The sequence below is a fragment of the Poecilia reticulata genome, chromosome 21 (genome assembly GCF_904066995.2).
Source record: "Poecilia reticulata chromosome 21, P_reticulata-male-v2, whole genome shotgun sequence".
NCBI lineage: Eukaryota > Metazoa > Chordata > Actinopteri > Cyprinodontiformes > Poeciliidae > Poecilia > Poecilia reticulata.
In genome coordinates this window covers 5,707,773-5,723,517 of record NC_088850.1, presented here as the reverse complement: position 1 = coordinate 5,723,517, position 15,745 = coordinate 5,707,773, and the positions used below count along the sequence as shown (strand labels likewise).

The 15,745-nt window shown below is 40.5% G+C and overlaps 2 protein-coding genes across 3 annotated transcripts in view; one reads left to right on the top strand and one right to left on the bottom strand.

Annotated features, from left to right (window-relative positions):
- Positions 1-6,575, top strand: part of esr2a (estrogen receptor 2a) — a 28,914-nt gene extending 22,339 nt beyond the window's left edge. For both annotated transcript variants that reach the window (XM_017302316.2, XM_081602443.1), the window contains exons 8-9: positions 444-627; positions 2,651-6,575. In XM_017302316.2, the coding sequence (XP_017157805.2) occupies positions 444-627; positions 2,651-2,885 (419 nt within the window). In that variant the 3' untranslated portion in view covers positions 2,886-6,575. The remainder of the gene's footprint in view (positions 1-443; positions 628-2,650) is intronic.
- Positions 6,576-6,627: 52 nt separating this feature from the next.
- syne2a (spectrin repeat containing, nuclear envelope 2a) overlaps positions 6,628-15,745 on the bottom strand; it is a 110,649-nt gene continuing 101,531 nt past the window's right edge. Inside the window, exons 104-110 of the mRNA XM_081602442.1 lie at positions 14,793-14,923; positions 14,581-14,710; positions 13,572-13,774; positions 13,317-13,493; positions 11,527-11,655; positions 8,542-8,792; positions 6,628-8,473 (exon numbers count right to left, since the gene is read on the bottom strand). Of these exons, the coding sequence (XP_081458568.1) occupies positions 8,266-8,473; positions 8,542-8,792; positions 11,527-11,655; positions 13,317-13,493; positions 13,572-13,774; positions 14,581-14,710; positions 14,793-14,923 (1,229 nt within the window). The 3' untranslated portion in view covers positions 6,628-8,265. The remainder of the gene's footprint in view (positions 8,474-8,541; positions 8,793-11,526; positions 11,656-13,316; positions 13,494-13,571; positions 13,775-14,580; positions 14,711-14,792; positions 14,924-15,745) is intronic.

The window sequence follows — 15,745 nt, the reverse complement described above, 5'->3', positions numbered from 1 at the left end:
ATTCTGAGAAGGAAATGTGTTCAAGTGCTTTTAAAGACATTTACTACATAATGAATTTGTTCACATCGGATCCATATCGGATTCTTTGAGTGCTATGTTTTCCGCTCCGATCATTTGATGCCCGAATAGTTTCCATAAACACAAGCTGCGTCTTTCTCCGGCGTTGCACAATCGCGCACTTCTCATTCCTTCTCGCATGTGATTGGTCATGAGAAAAATCATTTATCTGCTTCATTTTCATTTGAATAGAGGCTAAAATTATCTTGGATGCTCATTGCATTTCACCACGAGAATCACATTAAGCTGACAGTTTAAATCGATTGAAGGTCAGTTTTCCACTCTCGTTTTGAGCTTCACACGGCCTCTTGCAGCTGTGGACTTTTCATCTGTCTCTTGGTTTGGTCAGCTTGCACGGCTAGCTGTGATCTTGTCTTTGTGACCAGACATGTGCCTGAGCTCCAACGAAGGCAGCGAGGAGCTGCAGAGTCGCTCCAAGCTGCTGCGCCTGCTGGACTCGGTCACCGACGCTCTGGTGTGGGCCATCGCCAAGAGCGGCCTGACCTTCCGCCAGCAGTACACGCGCCTCGCCCACCTGCTGATGCTGCTCTCACACATCCGCCATGTCAGGTAAGCGGCTCACCAACGCTCCGATGCTGCAGGCTCCTCGCCACAAAGGGTGCGTTCACACTGCAGCCTGAAGTGACCCAATTCCGATTTTTTTTGGCCGGGCCGTTCACACTGTATGTGTTCTGCAGTGTAAACGGGCAAACGACCTGAAAGTGTCCCGCATGCTCACTAGAGGGCGCCATAGCGTCAGCGTTCTCAGTGTTCTGCTAACCGCCATAAAAAGAAGAGCTCAGAGTAAACATGGAGGCTAACGGTGGAGCTTAGCTTATATATTTGAAGTTGTTTCCGGCCAGAGCAGCATATTAACAACTTTATCCTCATATAATCCGTCATGGTTGTTGTTTTTCTTCCCACTTGCGCGTATCAGAACACAGAATAGTGAGATTTGTTGAGAATCAGTGACGTTCGGATTAATGCGACCTGGACATTTGAATCGGATACGTATCGGATATGGGTCACATTCGTAAAAGAATCCGACCTATGCTGTTCACACTGCCATGAAAAGATCGGATACAGGTCGCATTACCTCAAAAAAATCGGAATTGGGTCACTTCAGGCTGCAGTGTGAACGCAGCCTGAAACTCCTCAATGTCTGTCTGACACAAAACTTGTGAAGTGGGAGGAAAGAGGATGCAGATGTACAGCGAATAAGAGTGGAAAATGTGAACGGCGGCATCATGCTGCGGGGCGATCAGAGTTTAGGAGAAGATGGATGGAACTAAATAAAGAGTAATTCTGGTAGAAAACTTCCTGGAGGCTAAAAAAATGATTACATTTAGAGGTAGAACTACAATAGAACAGATTAGAACATGGTGCATATTTAAAGGGGATCTATTATACAAAATTCACATTGTGGGCGTTTTATGCATTTCTACTGCTTCTAAAAACAGACCAAGTGTTGAAGGAAATTCACCCAGCTTCCTCTTTGGTGTTAATTCAAAAACCTTCAGATTGCTACCTAGCCACCCAAGCTGAACTCCAGCATGTTTGGTCAGCTGTACAATGGCTGCTGGAAAAGGCAAGTGATTAGTTGTAGACTTACAATCCAGAAACCACTTAGTGCATTCTTGTTGGTTGTGTACGAGGCGACACTAATGCTTTTCAACGCTGTACGGTTGCATGGTTGTGAATCTGTTTGCAGCCATTTTCACAGTGTAAATGTTGATTTGGGGCCGTGGCCTGCAGCGAATTATTTAGATTTAAATGATATCATCTAAGACTGTCGAGTCCCCAAAATGAAGTAGTGTCGAGCAGCACTACTTCATGTAAAAGTAAAAAAGTATTTGGGTAACTGATCAAAATATTAATATATTTTGGTCCATCTGATGATGTAATTTTAAAATAAGTGGAAATTTTGGTATTTTAAGAACCAAAATGACAATAATTCATATAAGTAACAAAAAAATGTTTCCAAATTAATTTCTTTCATTAAAAAACTTACGAAAATTTAACAAAAACTGCAGCTTTGTGTTTGAATTTTCAGTTAAAACATGTTTTTTCATTCAGTGGGTAGAAAATCCAGAAATTTTCCTCAAGTAAATGTAGCAATACTTCATAATGAAATTACTGAATAGAAGCTAAAATGATTGTTTCAGATGTTTATTACATTTCGCCACAGGAACAATATTAAGCTGACAGTTTTAATCAATTGAAGGTCAGTTTTCTGCTCTCATTTTAAGTTTCACAGCTTCATTGTAGCTGTTTAACTTTTCCTCTTTGCTAGCTGTGATTTGTTACATGTGGCTGAGCTCACATGTCTCTGGCACTTTCTACTTTTTAGGAGTAAAAATACTCCTAAAAGTATATTTTTGTCAAAGTTACTCAAACAAATGCAACTAGTTACTACCCAACTCTGCTGGTATCACTTTGTACTTGTAGTCCAGACGTGTGTTTTTCTCTTGACATATTTTTCGACGTGCACCTATAGTCCAGTAAATATGGTAATCCCAGTAGCAGGGATTACAGTCTGTAGTTTTTTTTTAAAAACCTGCAACTTCTTGGCCTTTCTTCTTCCAATGTGCAGTAACAAAGGCATGGACCACCTGCACTGCATGAAGATGAAGAACATCGTGCCTTTGTACGACCTGCTGCTGGAGATGCTGGACGCTCACATCATGCACAGCTCCCGCCTCCCTCGCCGGCCCGCTCAGCAGGAGTCCACGGATCAGCCGGTGGCGGCGGCGGCGGCCGGCGGCCCCTCCAACACCTGGACTCCCAGCAGCGCTGAAGGCGGGGTCGAAGCCCAGGGTTCAGATTAAAGCTCGGATCCGACGACCCCTCACTGGACCGGCGCTTTTCAGGAGCAAAGACCGAGAGCTGGAGTCTCTGACCACTGGTGAATCTTCAACACACTGTGCACTGCTGCTGGTGAGTTCTCAGAGGACAGACCGGACCTGGAAACGAGCCGTCATTCTGACACGCAGCGTCAGGACTTTCCACTTCTGAACTGTCTGTCACTTCTACCATCTAGGGCATCATATCAGTCGTCGTGGATCACTCAGCCTTCACTGTGACACACAGTGGTACGTTATTTAACTCCTGTAGTTGCTTTGTCACAGCTTTTAACAGCAAAGAAAACTCGATTAGATTCAAGTAGCTTTTTGTTCTGATTTTATTTACTGAGGGAGAAAAGCTTTGCAAACCAACCTGGATCTATGTGGAAAAGTAAATTCCTCCAAATAAATCATGACTAAAAGTTTTTATATAACAATTATCCAAAAAATAGATCTACAGTAGTGCAGGCCTCACTTATCTTAAAGATCAGAGTTCATGATTCAAAAATGGGCAAAAATAAATTTAAAGGCTCTTCTTATAAAATCATTAAGTTTAATATCCAACCATCAGTTCCAAATATTATGCTTAAAATAAAAAGCATAATTTTTTAGTGTGTAAAAACGACTGATTTGCGATAATTAATCGTAAGCTGGAGTATCAAGACTCCAAAAAAAGAACATTTGCTGAAAGAGCAACATATTCAAGTATTAAACTATACTAAAATAAACATTTTGCATAAAAGATAAAATAAAAAAATGTAAACATGTTCAAGTCAAAACTTTAATTAAAAATCTGCAGAGTGGCATGTTTTTTTTTTTTTCCTTTATCTGATTAATCAAAGTAATTACTTGCGGCCCCAATTAAGAGAGTAAAAAAACATTGAAGATTATTGACTCTTTGCACCAAATCATTCAGGCGCCATGATGGACGTCGGAACTGAGGATCGGGAACGTTGAACAGAGCGACTGAAATGGTTTCCCAGTCATTTTATTGATGGTTTATTCTGGTTCGAGTCCAGCTAATTTGTCTATGAACGTAACGCACCTGGTGAGGCTCACAGGCGGCGGGAAGCTGGAAGCAGCTAACTTAGAAACCGACCCAAAACTCCTCCCTCCTGACGTGTTGATCAAATTACCGACTCTGCCTGAATTCACAGCACATGATTTATGTCGCCATGTCATGAACATCGCTTCCCTTCACACCGGAGCGGCATTAAAAACGTACCAAAGACGAGATGCTAACCAGTGTTTCCATACATGCTAGGCTACATGACGGTGCGGCTCCGTCTCCATGGTTACCAACGGTTAGACACGTACCTTCTCCATAATGCGATATTTGATATCTGTAATAATAAATACTTAGTTATTTATCTTTAATTTTCGTACCTTGTAACAAGTGTTCGCTCATTTCACCGAGGGCCGCCGTCCGTCGCCGCTGCATCAAAGTTATAAAATAATATGACACGTTTGGTTTCTGTCCGTGTCTGTTGGTGCAGCCGACCGCGCAGCACCTTCTGACCATTTTCAAAGTGAAATCGACTAAATAGAAGCGATATTAGGCTCCAGGTGTCTGTTTTCATACGGGCTTTAAAGGAGCGCAGTGATCCATCATGGCGGAGTGGGCGGAGTCCGTGACGTCACGTTTAGAGAGTCAACTGTCGCATAAAATCAGGTTGGATGTTTTGGTTACTCTAAATAAATAAAATCTTTTTTTTTTCTATTAAATTTAATTTAATCTGGAACATGAAAGTTTGACAAAATAAATCTGCATGGAGGCACCTACTTTTCCACAGCACTGTACATCAAGGCTTGTCTTGTTAGAAGTAATTACATTTTCTGCATAAATGACATAAAACCACTAGATTTCTACATCACTCCTCACAGCTTCTTCTTTTTCTTACTGCAGTGTAATTTGCAAACAGAAATGCCTTAAGCCTGTTAGAATGTAAAAAAAAAAAAACAGAATTTTTGTCTTTTTTTTCTTTGCTGTTAATCCAATAAAAATGAAAGTATTACGAATCAACGAGGCAAAAACCAGGATCTGGCAGACTGAAACGTGCACTTATGATAAAAAACAAAATGCTATTAGAGATCCAACCAATAAACTACCACTTTGGTGAAATCTTCTTTTAAATGCTGCTTTAAAAAGTTATTTTTGTCACTTTTTGAGGTAATTTTATAATGTTAAACCGTCTTTGGTCCAACCCACGTCTCCTCAGGGCCCTTCAGCTACAAAACAAAAAAAAACTTAATGGTTTTTCCCTTTAGCCTGTTTTCCTGAACTGGAAACTTTTTTTAGAAGTATCATTTTAAGTAGAGTTTATGCAAATAAACAGTTTAAGTGTTTGAAGACAAGCAGACATACGATTTTGAAGTAAAGACGGCGATGATGTCACTGTAACTCCTGACCTGCAGAATAATCTACATCCGGTCACTTTGGGTGGTTTTTACATGGCGGCGTTCATGTTTATCAAATTCACCGTGTTCGATGAGATGGAGATTTTTATTTTTTGTTTCAAGCAGAGGTCTGTTGAAGCCGTAACTGTGAATCTATCCTGCTTTAGATCTATAACAAACCAGGATTTTATGCATTTTTTTAAATGTAACTTTAAGGTTTGGATGATTGTTGGGTTTTAGGAACTACAGCGTATCAAACTACAGATTTATAAATTCAGAAAACTTGCTAAGCTCAGTGGTAAAGGCCAGGAAATGTTACAATATCACTTATAATAACAAACACAGAGTGTAAGGTCTTAAAATAAACAATGCTGAGCCTGGCAGCCCACCAGGCTTATAATACACCAGAAGAAACCCTGGAGATATTAATATATTATTAAATATGCATTTACTTAAACAATCTAATAAAGTTCAAACCTAAAACAGGAAGTTTGTCTTTTATAAGCATCTACAAAGTTTCATCTTTCACTTTCTCCATTTTTATGACTCAATAATTAAACTCTTCAATGTAAAGAGGAAAAGTTTTGCTTTGAATATCAAAGTAACATCAGAGCAGACGACACGTTTTGTAAACAGTAAAAAGCAAAGTAATAGGTCTGATTTTATGATTTAATGGTTGATAAACTCACTTAAAATGTCTGTATTTTGTAATCCGTCCTAACAGAAAATAGTCGCTGAAGTGTCCAAACCTTAAATAAAAATATCTGCTGCTAACTGTTGCAAATGAAGGTTAGGATGTCAACAGATCCCCAGTTTTCTCTGAAATGTGTTTTTTTTATGTCCATTTGTGCCTCGTTAAAAACGTTTTATGGAAACAAAGCACTTACATGTATGGATTGAAGGAATACAACAAAAGGGAATAAATAAAATGCACAATTATAGAAAAAAAATCACTTTTAAAATGACTTTTGTAACTGAAATTGAAGCTTAATTGCAGCTTTTTGAGCTTTATTTGGGTTTATTCGTCTCCACTTTGAGTTTCAGCCGTTTGATCAAAATGTATTCCTTTTTGTTTTGTTCCAAAGTTGGGCGAGATGAAGGTGATTTCTGTGATGTTTTGCAGCTTTGACAATCACTAAGATTTACGGTTGTTTGCCACAAACACGTCTCTGGCCTTTTTCTCACCTTAAAACTGTAATATGACTGTAGAAAAACAAAACTGTCCATCTTTGTTCATTTCTGGTGAAAACCTTTAGTAATAAATGTTCAAACCTGTAATATCTGTCGCCTTGTTATTATTAATATGTTATTAAATCAGGCAAATGGAGAGTGAAGGAAAACAATTAGGATTTACTAACAGAAAATCAGACATAAATATAAAGCCGTACATTTTGTACACAAACATCCCGATACTTTCACTAAAAATGAATAAAATTTATAAAAACACAAAACGAAGGGATTCAAACATGAAACACGATGAAATGTTGAATGTATAGAAACAAACATTATGGAGCTCTGAGTCATTTTAAAGAAAAATCTGATTTATATCCGACCCGAAAAACAATAAATCAGATTTTAAAGAGCTGGAATAAGAAAACGCATGAGAATATAAAATGATCTGCTTATTACTGATGTTTTAAACAAAAATCAAGTCTTATTTTTAAAGTTTCTGCTTTTGATTCAGTTTTTAAGCCTCAGAATGACAATCATAAATAGGTATAAATAAAAATGTAATGTTGGAATAAATTTATTTGATCTCAAAGAACGTCGATATTTGAACCATTTTTCAAAAATGATTGAAAATTGTAACATTTTGTCACATTACAGCTAAAAACGTCAATGTTTTTACTGGAATTTTATCAAATATAAATATATATGCAGACCATTTCAAACAAAATCCAGTGCAGCTAATTATTACTTTTAATTTCCATTTTTGGAAACGTGGGAACAAAGTTGTATTCAACAACTTTGATTTTTATTTGCAGAAAATGTTGAAAACATTCCTGTTTGTTGATCCAATTAAAATACATTAATTTTAGTTGTAAATGTTTAGAAAAGGGTATAAATACATTTGCAAATGTTAATATTTGTGTCAAAGAAATGATTTTTTAAAGAGAACCTATGAAGCCAAATGTACTTTTTGAACTTCCACTTGATTGCTTCTAAAAAAACATTTAAAAAAATCACCCAGCCGTTTTTTTGGCGTCTGGAAAACAAGCCTTTTCAAAAACCTGATTATTGCGTCACTATGCACCGTTACCTAGCAACCCAAGCTAGGCTCCAGCACATTTGTTCAGCTGGTTTTACAGCTCTGGAAAAATCTAAGAGCCCACTGCATTAAAACCTCCTGGTTTTTCCACCAAACATTGATTTCTGAACTCTTCATGAGTTAAAACATGAATATTATTGTTTCTAGATGAACATTAACTTGTTTCCTTAGCATCTTTTCCCTTATTTTGACCATTTCTCATTTTCTGCTAATAGATACTAAATTTTGCTTGTAATTTCAGAGACATGTTGTCAGTAGTTCATAGAATAAAAGAACAAAGTTCATTTTACTCAAATATATACCTATAAAAAGTAAAATCAGAGAAACTGAGCATTTACATTTTTTCCAGAGTTGTATGTGCTGCTGCTGCTGCTGACTTATCATCCAGAAACCACTCGCTGCATTCTTGTTGATTATGCAGGAGGCTCCACTTCTGCTTTTCCAAGGTTGTATAATTGCGCATCTTTTTTGCATACCAGTGCAGATGTTGAGTTGGGGGCGTGGCCAGCAGCAGATGGTTTGGATTTAAAGTGACAGAGATCCTAAAACATTCTGGACAATGGGCAGAACTGGAATCTCTACATGTTTTGTTTATATCTAACCTGTTCAGGGAAGCTCAATAGGTCGTCTTTAAAACATTTTCCTGAAAAGTCACCCACGTTTTGTTGGGAAATGTCTCTCGTTGGACACAAGCGTCCGTCAGGTGGGCGGCGGGCCGTTGGTGTAGTGCAGCATGGGGTAGAAGGACCAGGCAAAGTTGTTGGTCAGGGTGCAGCCCGGCTCGCTGTCCGACAGGGGAATCAGGCAGGGCAGCAGCAGGAGGAGCAGCAGCAGCAGCTGCAGGGGGAAGGCGGCTCTGAGGAGGCGGGAGAAGAAGGATCGGGGCGGAGACGATTCCCTCCTGCACCTGAAGAACAGAAACAGAAGTTAATAGAAGCGGATTCAACTCCTACGTAACCCGTCCTCTGTACGTACCTCCGGGTGGAGGAGGCTGTTTTTGTGTCTGCTTCTGCAGAGCCGGGATCCTGGAGCAGCAGGCGCTGCTGCAGGGCGCGCAGGTCGTCCCCCACCTTCCTCCTGAGCTGCTTCAGCTTGGTGCCCGTCACATGCAGCTTCTCCTGCGCCTCGTCGCAGTCCTCTGCTGCGTCGTCAGGCTGCAGCTGAGACCAGAGGGCCTGCAGAGACGCCTGGTGAGCCTGGCGGCTGCGCAGATCCGCCTGCAGCTCCTGCACAGCGCAAGCAGCACCAGACGACTTAGAGACACGTTACTCTACAGATCAACAGGCTGAAAACATCGACACAGCCTGCCTGTTTTAGACAAGATTAGAAACGCATTGATTCGTGCAAGTAAAATAAAAAGTCGTTTTTTAAATCGGAAAATAAATATTTTTATTGTCTAAAATGCAGTAACATCACTCCTTTAGGAAAGGAAACATCGGCAGCTAAAAGACTTTTATATCTGGACCACTTTATATCTGGACCTCTGAACAAAAATCCTGACTTCTGTCTCATAATTCACTTTATCCTCAGATAATTTAATTCAATTCTGCAATAAAAAGGTCAGAATTGAGATTAAAGTCAGAATTTTGAGGAGGAAAAAGTTGGGATTCTGATTTTAATCTCAGAAGATTAAATGTACTTTTCCAGTGGAAAAGTACATTTACTTAACTTAAAATGTAGAAAACATTTTAAGTTTTTTTTATCTTGAATGTAAAATTCCCATTTGTTTTTTTTAACTGTTTTGGTTTAGCTGCTGCTCTGCGTATGTCGTTTTTTTCCTCAAATGACCTTTTTCTCGGTCTGTAAACTCCAGTTAACGATTCATCAGTTCCTGAATTACTAAGTTATTACAAGAATCGATTAATCAGATGATCCGTTTCGGTCCCGACGCTTCATCTCTCATCCCAATCTGTTCATCTGCCGCTCACCGTCAGCGTGTCTTCCTGCTGTCTCAGCGCTGCGGCGCTCGTCTCTGGATGCTTTACGTCTACGCTGCAGCATCTGCTCTCTTCCAGTGGAAAAGTACATTTTCCACTGGAATGTGGAAAATGTATATTATATATATTTTGAAAATATATATTTTCTTTTTTGAAAAATATACACTGCTCAAAAAAATAAAGGGAACACTCAAATAACACATCCTAGATCTGAATGAATGAAATATTCTCATTGAATACTTTGTTCTGTACAAAGTTGAATGTGCCGACAACAAAATCATCAATGAAAATCAAATTTATTAACCAATGGAGGCCTGGATTTGGAGCCACACACAAAATTAAAGTGAAAAAACACTACAGGCTGATCCAACTTTAATGTCCTTAAAACAAGTAAAGTTAAAACAAAATGAGGCTCAGTATTGTGTGTGGCCTCCACGAGCCTGTATGACCTCCCTACAACGCCTGGGCATGCTCCTGATGAGGTGGCAGATGGTCTCCTGAGGGATCTCCTCCCAGACCTGGACTAAAGCATCTGCCAACAGTCTGTGGTGCAACGTGACGTTGGTGGATGGAGCGAGACATGATGTCCCAGATGTGCTCAATCGGATTCAGGTCTGGGGAACGGGCGGGCCAGTCCATAGCTTCAATGCCTTCATCTTGCAGGAACTGCTGACACTCCAGCCACATGAGGTCTAGCACTGTCCTGCATTAGGAGGAGCCCAGGGCCAACCGCACCAGCATATGGTCTCACAAGGGGTCTGAGGATCTCATCTTGGTACCTAATGGCAGTCAGGATACCTCTGGTGAGCACATGGAGGGCTGTGCGGCCCTCCAAAGAAATGCCACCCCACACCATTACTGACCCACTGCCAAGCCGGTCATGCTGAAGGATGTTGCAGGCAGCAGACCGCTCTCCACGGCGTCTCCAGACTCTGTCACGTCTGTCACATGTGCTCAGTGTGAACCTGCTTTCATCTGTGAAGAGCACAAGGCGCCAGTGGCGAATTTGCCAATCCTGGTGTTCTCTGGCAAATGCCAAGCGTCCTGCACGGTGTTGGGCTGTGAGCACAACCCCCATCTGTGGACGTCGGGCCCTCATACCATCCTCATGGAGTCGGTTTCTAACCATTTGTGCAGACACAGCACATTTGTGGCCTGCTGGAGGTCATTTTGCAGGGCTCTGGCAGTGCTGCTCCTGTTCCTTCTTGCACAAAGGCGGAGGTAGCGTCCTGCTGCTGGGTGGTTGCCCTCCTACGGCCTCCTCCACGTCTCCTGGTAGCGCCTCCAGCGTCTGGACACTACGCTGACAGACACAGCAAACCTTCTTGCCACAGCTCGCATTGATGTGCCATCCTGGATGAGCTGCACTACCTGAGCCACTTGTGTGGGTCGTAGAGTCCGTCTCATGCTACCACGAGTGTGAAAGCACCACCAACATTCAAAACTGACCAAAACATCAGCCAGACAGCAAAGGTACTGAGAAGTGGTCTGTGGTCCCCACCTGTAGAACCACTCCTTTATTGAGTGTCTTGCTAATTGCCAATAATTTCCATCTGTTGTCTATTCCATTTGCACAACAGCAGGTGAAATTGATTGTCAATCAGTGTTGCTTCCTAAGTGGACAGTTTGAAGTTTGATTTACTTGGAGTTATATTGTGTTAAGTGTTCCCTTTATTTTTTTGAGCAGTGTATATTCTTCCACAGGAAAAAAAAAAGATTTTTTTCTTTCACAGAATTTGGACCAGATGAAACTTGAATAGTTCCAGGTAGAAAACATTTTAAGTTGTTTTTTTATCTTGAATGTAAAATTCATATTTATGTTTTTTTTAACTGTTTTGGTTCAGCTGCTGCTCTGCGTATGTCGTTTTTTTTCCTCAAATGACCTTTTTCTAGGTCTGTAAACTCCAGTTAACGATTCATCAGTTCCTGAATTACTAAGTTATTACAAGAATCGATTAATCAGATGAACCGTTTCGGTCCCGACGCTTCATCTCTCATCCCAATCTGTTCATCTGCCGCTCACCGTCAGCGTGTCTTCCTGCTGTCTCAGCGCTGCGGCGCTTGTCTCTGGATGCTTTACGTCTACGCTGCAGCATCTGCTCTCTGCCTGAGCGAGCCACAGCAGCAGAGACTGAAGGGTTTCATGAAACTCCTGCACAGGAAAAATAAAAATATATATCGGAGTTCAACATTTCTCACCATTAAAGTCCTGCATTTACTGGAAAGTTGAGCAAAAACAAGATATCACATGCTTTATTGTTTATGGGCCTTTTGTGGAGTTTGACAACAGCAATATATTTTCAAAAGGTTCTGGCAGGAGCAGGACGTCCATAAAACTTGTGTAATGCTACTCTAAAACCTGATCAAGCGTTTTATACGGTTTGACGAGAAATTGGAGAAATGGGCCTTTTAAAAGTGGGCAAATAATCTAAAGCTAATTTTCCTACGGCTAAAAGCGCGTTTAAAAGATCTGAGGAACAAAAGATCAGAAACTGAAATGTGATTTTAATCCTTTACAGATGTTTTATTTTGTAACTTTCAGGCCGTCAGAATAGGAAAAGAACATTTCAATCAGCGTTTAGCGCTACGATCACAGCAGAAATCGCATCTATTTAAGAGTAAAACTATTTTACCGAATTCCTGACGTCTCGTTTTTATCACAGATCCTTTTAGTTAATGAACATTTTCCAAACTTTAAGACATATAAGGGTGTCAAATGTGAAGATGAAGGTACATGAAGGACTATTTTTATTTAAATTGGATAACTGTTGTCTGTTTTTTACCCTCATTGATAAACGAGCGATAATTGAATAAAAATAAAGTGGATATGAAATAAAAGGGGAAACCAATCCCTGCATTTTTTGGGTTGATTTTAATTTTCTAGTTTTAATTTTTCTGTGCATATTTACAGTAAAAAAAACAGGATTTGACTCACTTTTGCTTTATTTTGCAAAGTTTAATAAAAAAGCTGATTAAAAGGTGAATACTTTTACATGTTAGACAGATTTAAAGTTTTGTCTGGAAATTCCAGCCTCACATTTTGTTTAAATGTTTCTAATCGTCTGGACTTGGAAACCAAATTCAGAAAGTTTTCGACACGTGATTGAGGGCCGCCCAAAATCATTTTGCGGGCCACTCACGGCCCCCGGCGCCACACTTTGAGCACCACCACTTGTGGGTTTACAGTTATGGTGTAGAAGTAAATTATGAACTAATTTCTATAAAATGTGCTTTTATCTAGCTAATTTAAATGCGGGTTTTTGCTTAATCTTCATATTTATTTGTATTTAATACTTTATTAGCAATGTCTGACGAGTTACAATTTTATTTTTAAAATATTCGTGTTTCATGATAGCATTTTAAATTCAGTATTGATAGAAGAAGCAATAAATGATCAAACAATGATCACATTTCAGAATCTGGAGCAAACATCTGGAAAACTGCAAAACTGTGGAAACCCTGAGTTCCTTTAGACTAAAACTCAACTGTTCAGAGTTGCTTTTGAAACATAATCAATGAAACATTAATCAACATTCTGCATCAAAATGTAATGTTTTGACTATTGACTGCTGATTGAGTTTATATTTTTGTGTTTTTATGATGCGAAGCACTTTGAACTGTTGCTGAAATACAAACCTGATGGATTAAAGTCGTGTTCAATCAGCACCAACGTGACATAAATACTAAATATGGAATCTGGTCCAATTCGCTTATAGAAACCAACTAAATAAACCCGTAAAGCTTCAGTCGACCCAGATTGAATGAACCCGACTCGTTAACCCGTGTTGGTTGAGTCAAGCGTTTTCTTGCCACCTGGCAGCGAATCAGCTTCCTCCTCAGGCTGTGGTCCCAGTGCTGCAGACCAGTAGACGCTCGGCTCCAGTCCCGGTTCGCCCTCGCCACCCTCTCCTGCGTTTCTGGAGCCTCCTTCGCCTGCAGGTTCACCGACAGCATGATGGCCTTGTAGTGGCAAAACGCTTTCTCCATTTCCTGTGGAAACAAAGAATAAAAATAAATCACGTGAAACTTAATCTGGATTAAAGTCAATCCCTCGGATTAAGTCGTCACCTTCAGCTCTTTGGCTCTGGCCTCCATGTCCTCTATGCCGCCTGCAGGTTCAGACTGCGAGAGGCGCTCCAGCTCAGGGATCACAGTTTCCAGCCAGGAAGTGAGGTCGTCCAGGTCAAAGGTCACCTGCTGAGGATCCAGAGTGCCAGACTGCTGGCTGCACCTGGACTGAGCCCGGAGCAGCTCCCAGCGCTCGATCACACCTGAAAACACACAAACATCAACCAACTCAGGCGTTTCTACACTTACTGGTGTTTCTATGACGTGGACTTCAAGTTTTTATTTTATATTTTATAGTTCTGATGTTATAAAGTGGCAATAAGAACAACTTACTGCGTCTTTCTCAGGTAAGAAAAAGAAGCACTTCTTTAGTTTAAAATGTTTGCTCTTTGCCAAACCATCAGGTTTTTATAGGATTTAAATCAGAGGACTGAGAATCAAATGATTTTGTATTAAATGAACCATTTTTATGTGAATTTGTGGAAATATTGTGCATCATTATCCCACAGAAACATCCACTTATTGTTTATTTTCAGTTTTCTGGCAGCAAGTTGCAGTTATCCTGTAAAACGCCCAAAGATGTTAAAGTTGTATCAAAGTTCCAGTTAAACAGAAACAGACCAAGAGCCTCACGGTTCCTCCGACAAACCCAACGCTGGGAACGACGTGAGTTTATGTCTCTGTTGTCAAAATGATTCATTTCAGTCTAAATCAAAGTTTCTGCAGATTTAAATTTTTCTGCCCAAATATCTTCTTTTCTGAAGTATGAAGATAAAAAAAAAAAAACTCTTGCAGATTCTCAAGTGAATGAGCTAAAACGACAGTTCATGAGTATTTTTCTAATTTATTTCCTTTTGAACCGATTCCTTGACTGCGTGCATTCATAACTGATGCACCACCTGGTTTCTTTTACTCCGGTTCTGAGATTTTATGGCAGATGTCTGTTTTGAGTCCTCCCTCGCAGTGCAGACAGTCTTTATTAATGATGTTTTCTGCGCGGTAATCTCACCTGACTGCTTGTCTGAGGCATTCAGGCCCGTCAAGCCGAACTCCTCTGGCTGCTCCTCGTCGTCGTCGAGGATCAGAGAGACTCTCTTTATGTTCTCGATGCTCCCGCTGCACTGGGACATGAGCCGCAGCTGGAAAAGCACAACAAGTAGATCATCAGAGCCGACATCTGGCTGGGCGGCGAGGCCTCGCAGAGGGAACCGTGAGACGTACGTAGCCCTGCTTCAGAGGCGTGCTGGTCAGAGCCGGCGTCGGCTCAGCGTGTCCTTCTGGATCCGGCTGAGCTGCTGTGGCTTCTGGTGTTCTCCATGAACAATCGCGAACAGCCAGAGACAGGCTGGAGACTGCAGAACAAAATGTATTGGCAGGTTAAAGGAGACCGACTGTGCAAAATTCAGGGAAATTTGGTTTTCTGAAAACGACCCAATCGCTCGAGAAAAAAAAATGTTCAAGCATTTTTTTGGTGATAAGTTGATGTTTTTGGTGTGTGGAAAATGAGCTGTTTCAAAAGCCTCCTGATATTGGAAAGGTATTGACCCGTAGCCTAGCGTAGCCCTGTTACCTAGCAACACAAGCAGAGATCTAGCACCTTCAGTCAACTGGTTTTACCACTGTACAATGGCTGCTGGAATAGAGAAGTGTTTTGTTGTTGACTTACCATCCAGAAACCACTTGTTGTATTCTTCTTCCTGGTTGTGCAGGAGGCTCCACTTCTACATTTCAAAGATGTACGGTTGTACAATTGCGCATCATTTTCACGTGCGAGTGTAAACATGGATTTGAGGGGTGTGGAAAGCAGCAACGTATTTGGACTTAAAGTGACAAAAGGCCCTAAAACAGCTCATTCTGAAAGGATCTCAAAACTAAAACCTCATTATTTAATAATTATTTTGTGCAAAAAATTTAATGAGCATGTTTTGTATAGACCATAGACTTATCCTAACAAAGTTAAATAAGCAACGTTTACACTCGAAGGTGAAAATGGCTGCAAACAGATGTCTAATTATACAACCGTACATCTTGTACATCTTGGAAAAGCAGAAGTTGAGCCTCCTGAACAACCAACAAGAATGCAGCAAGTTGTTTCTGGATGGTAAGTCAACAACAAAACACTTCTCGTTTCCAGCAGCAATTGTACAGCGGTAAAACCAGCTAGCCAAACATGG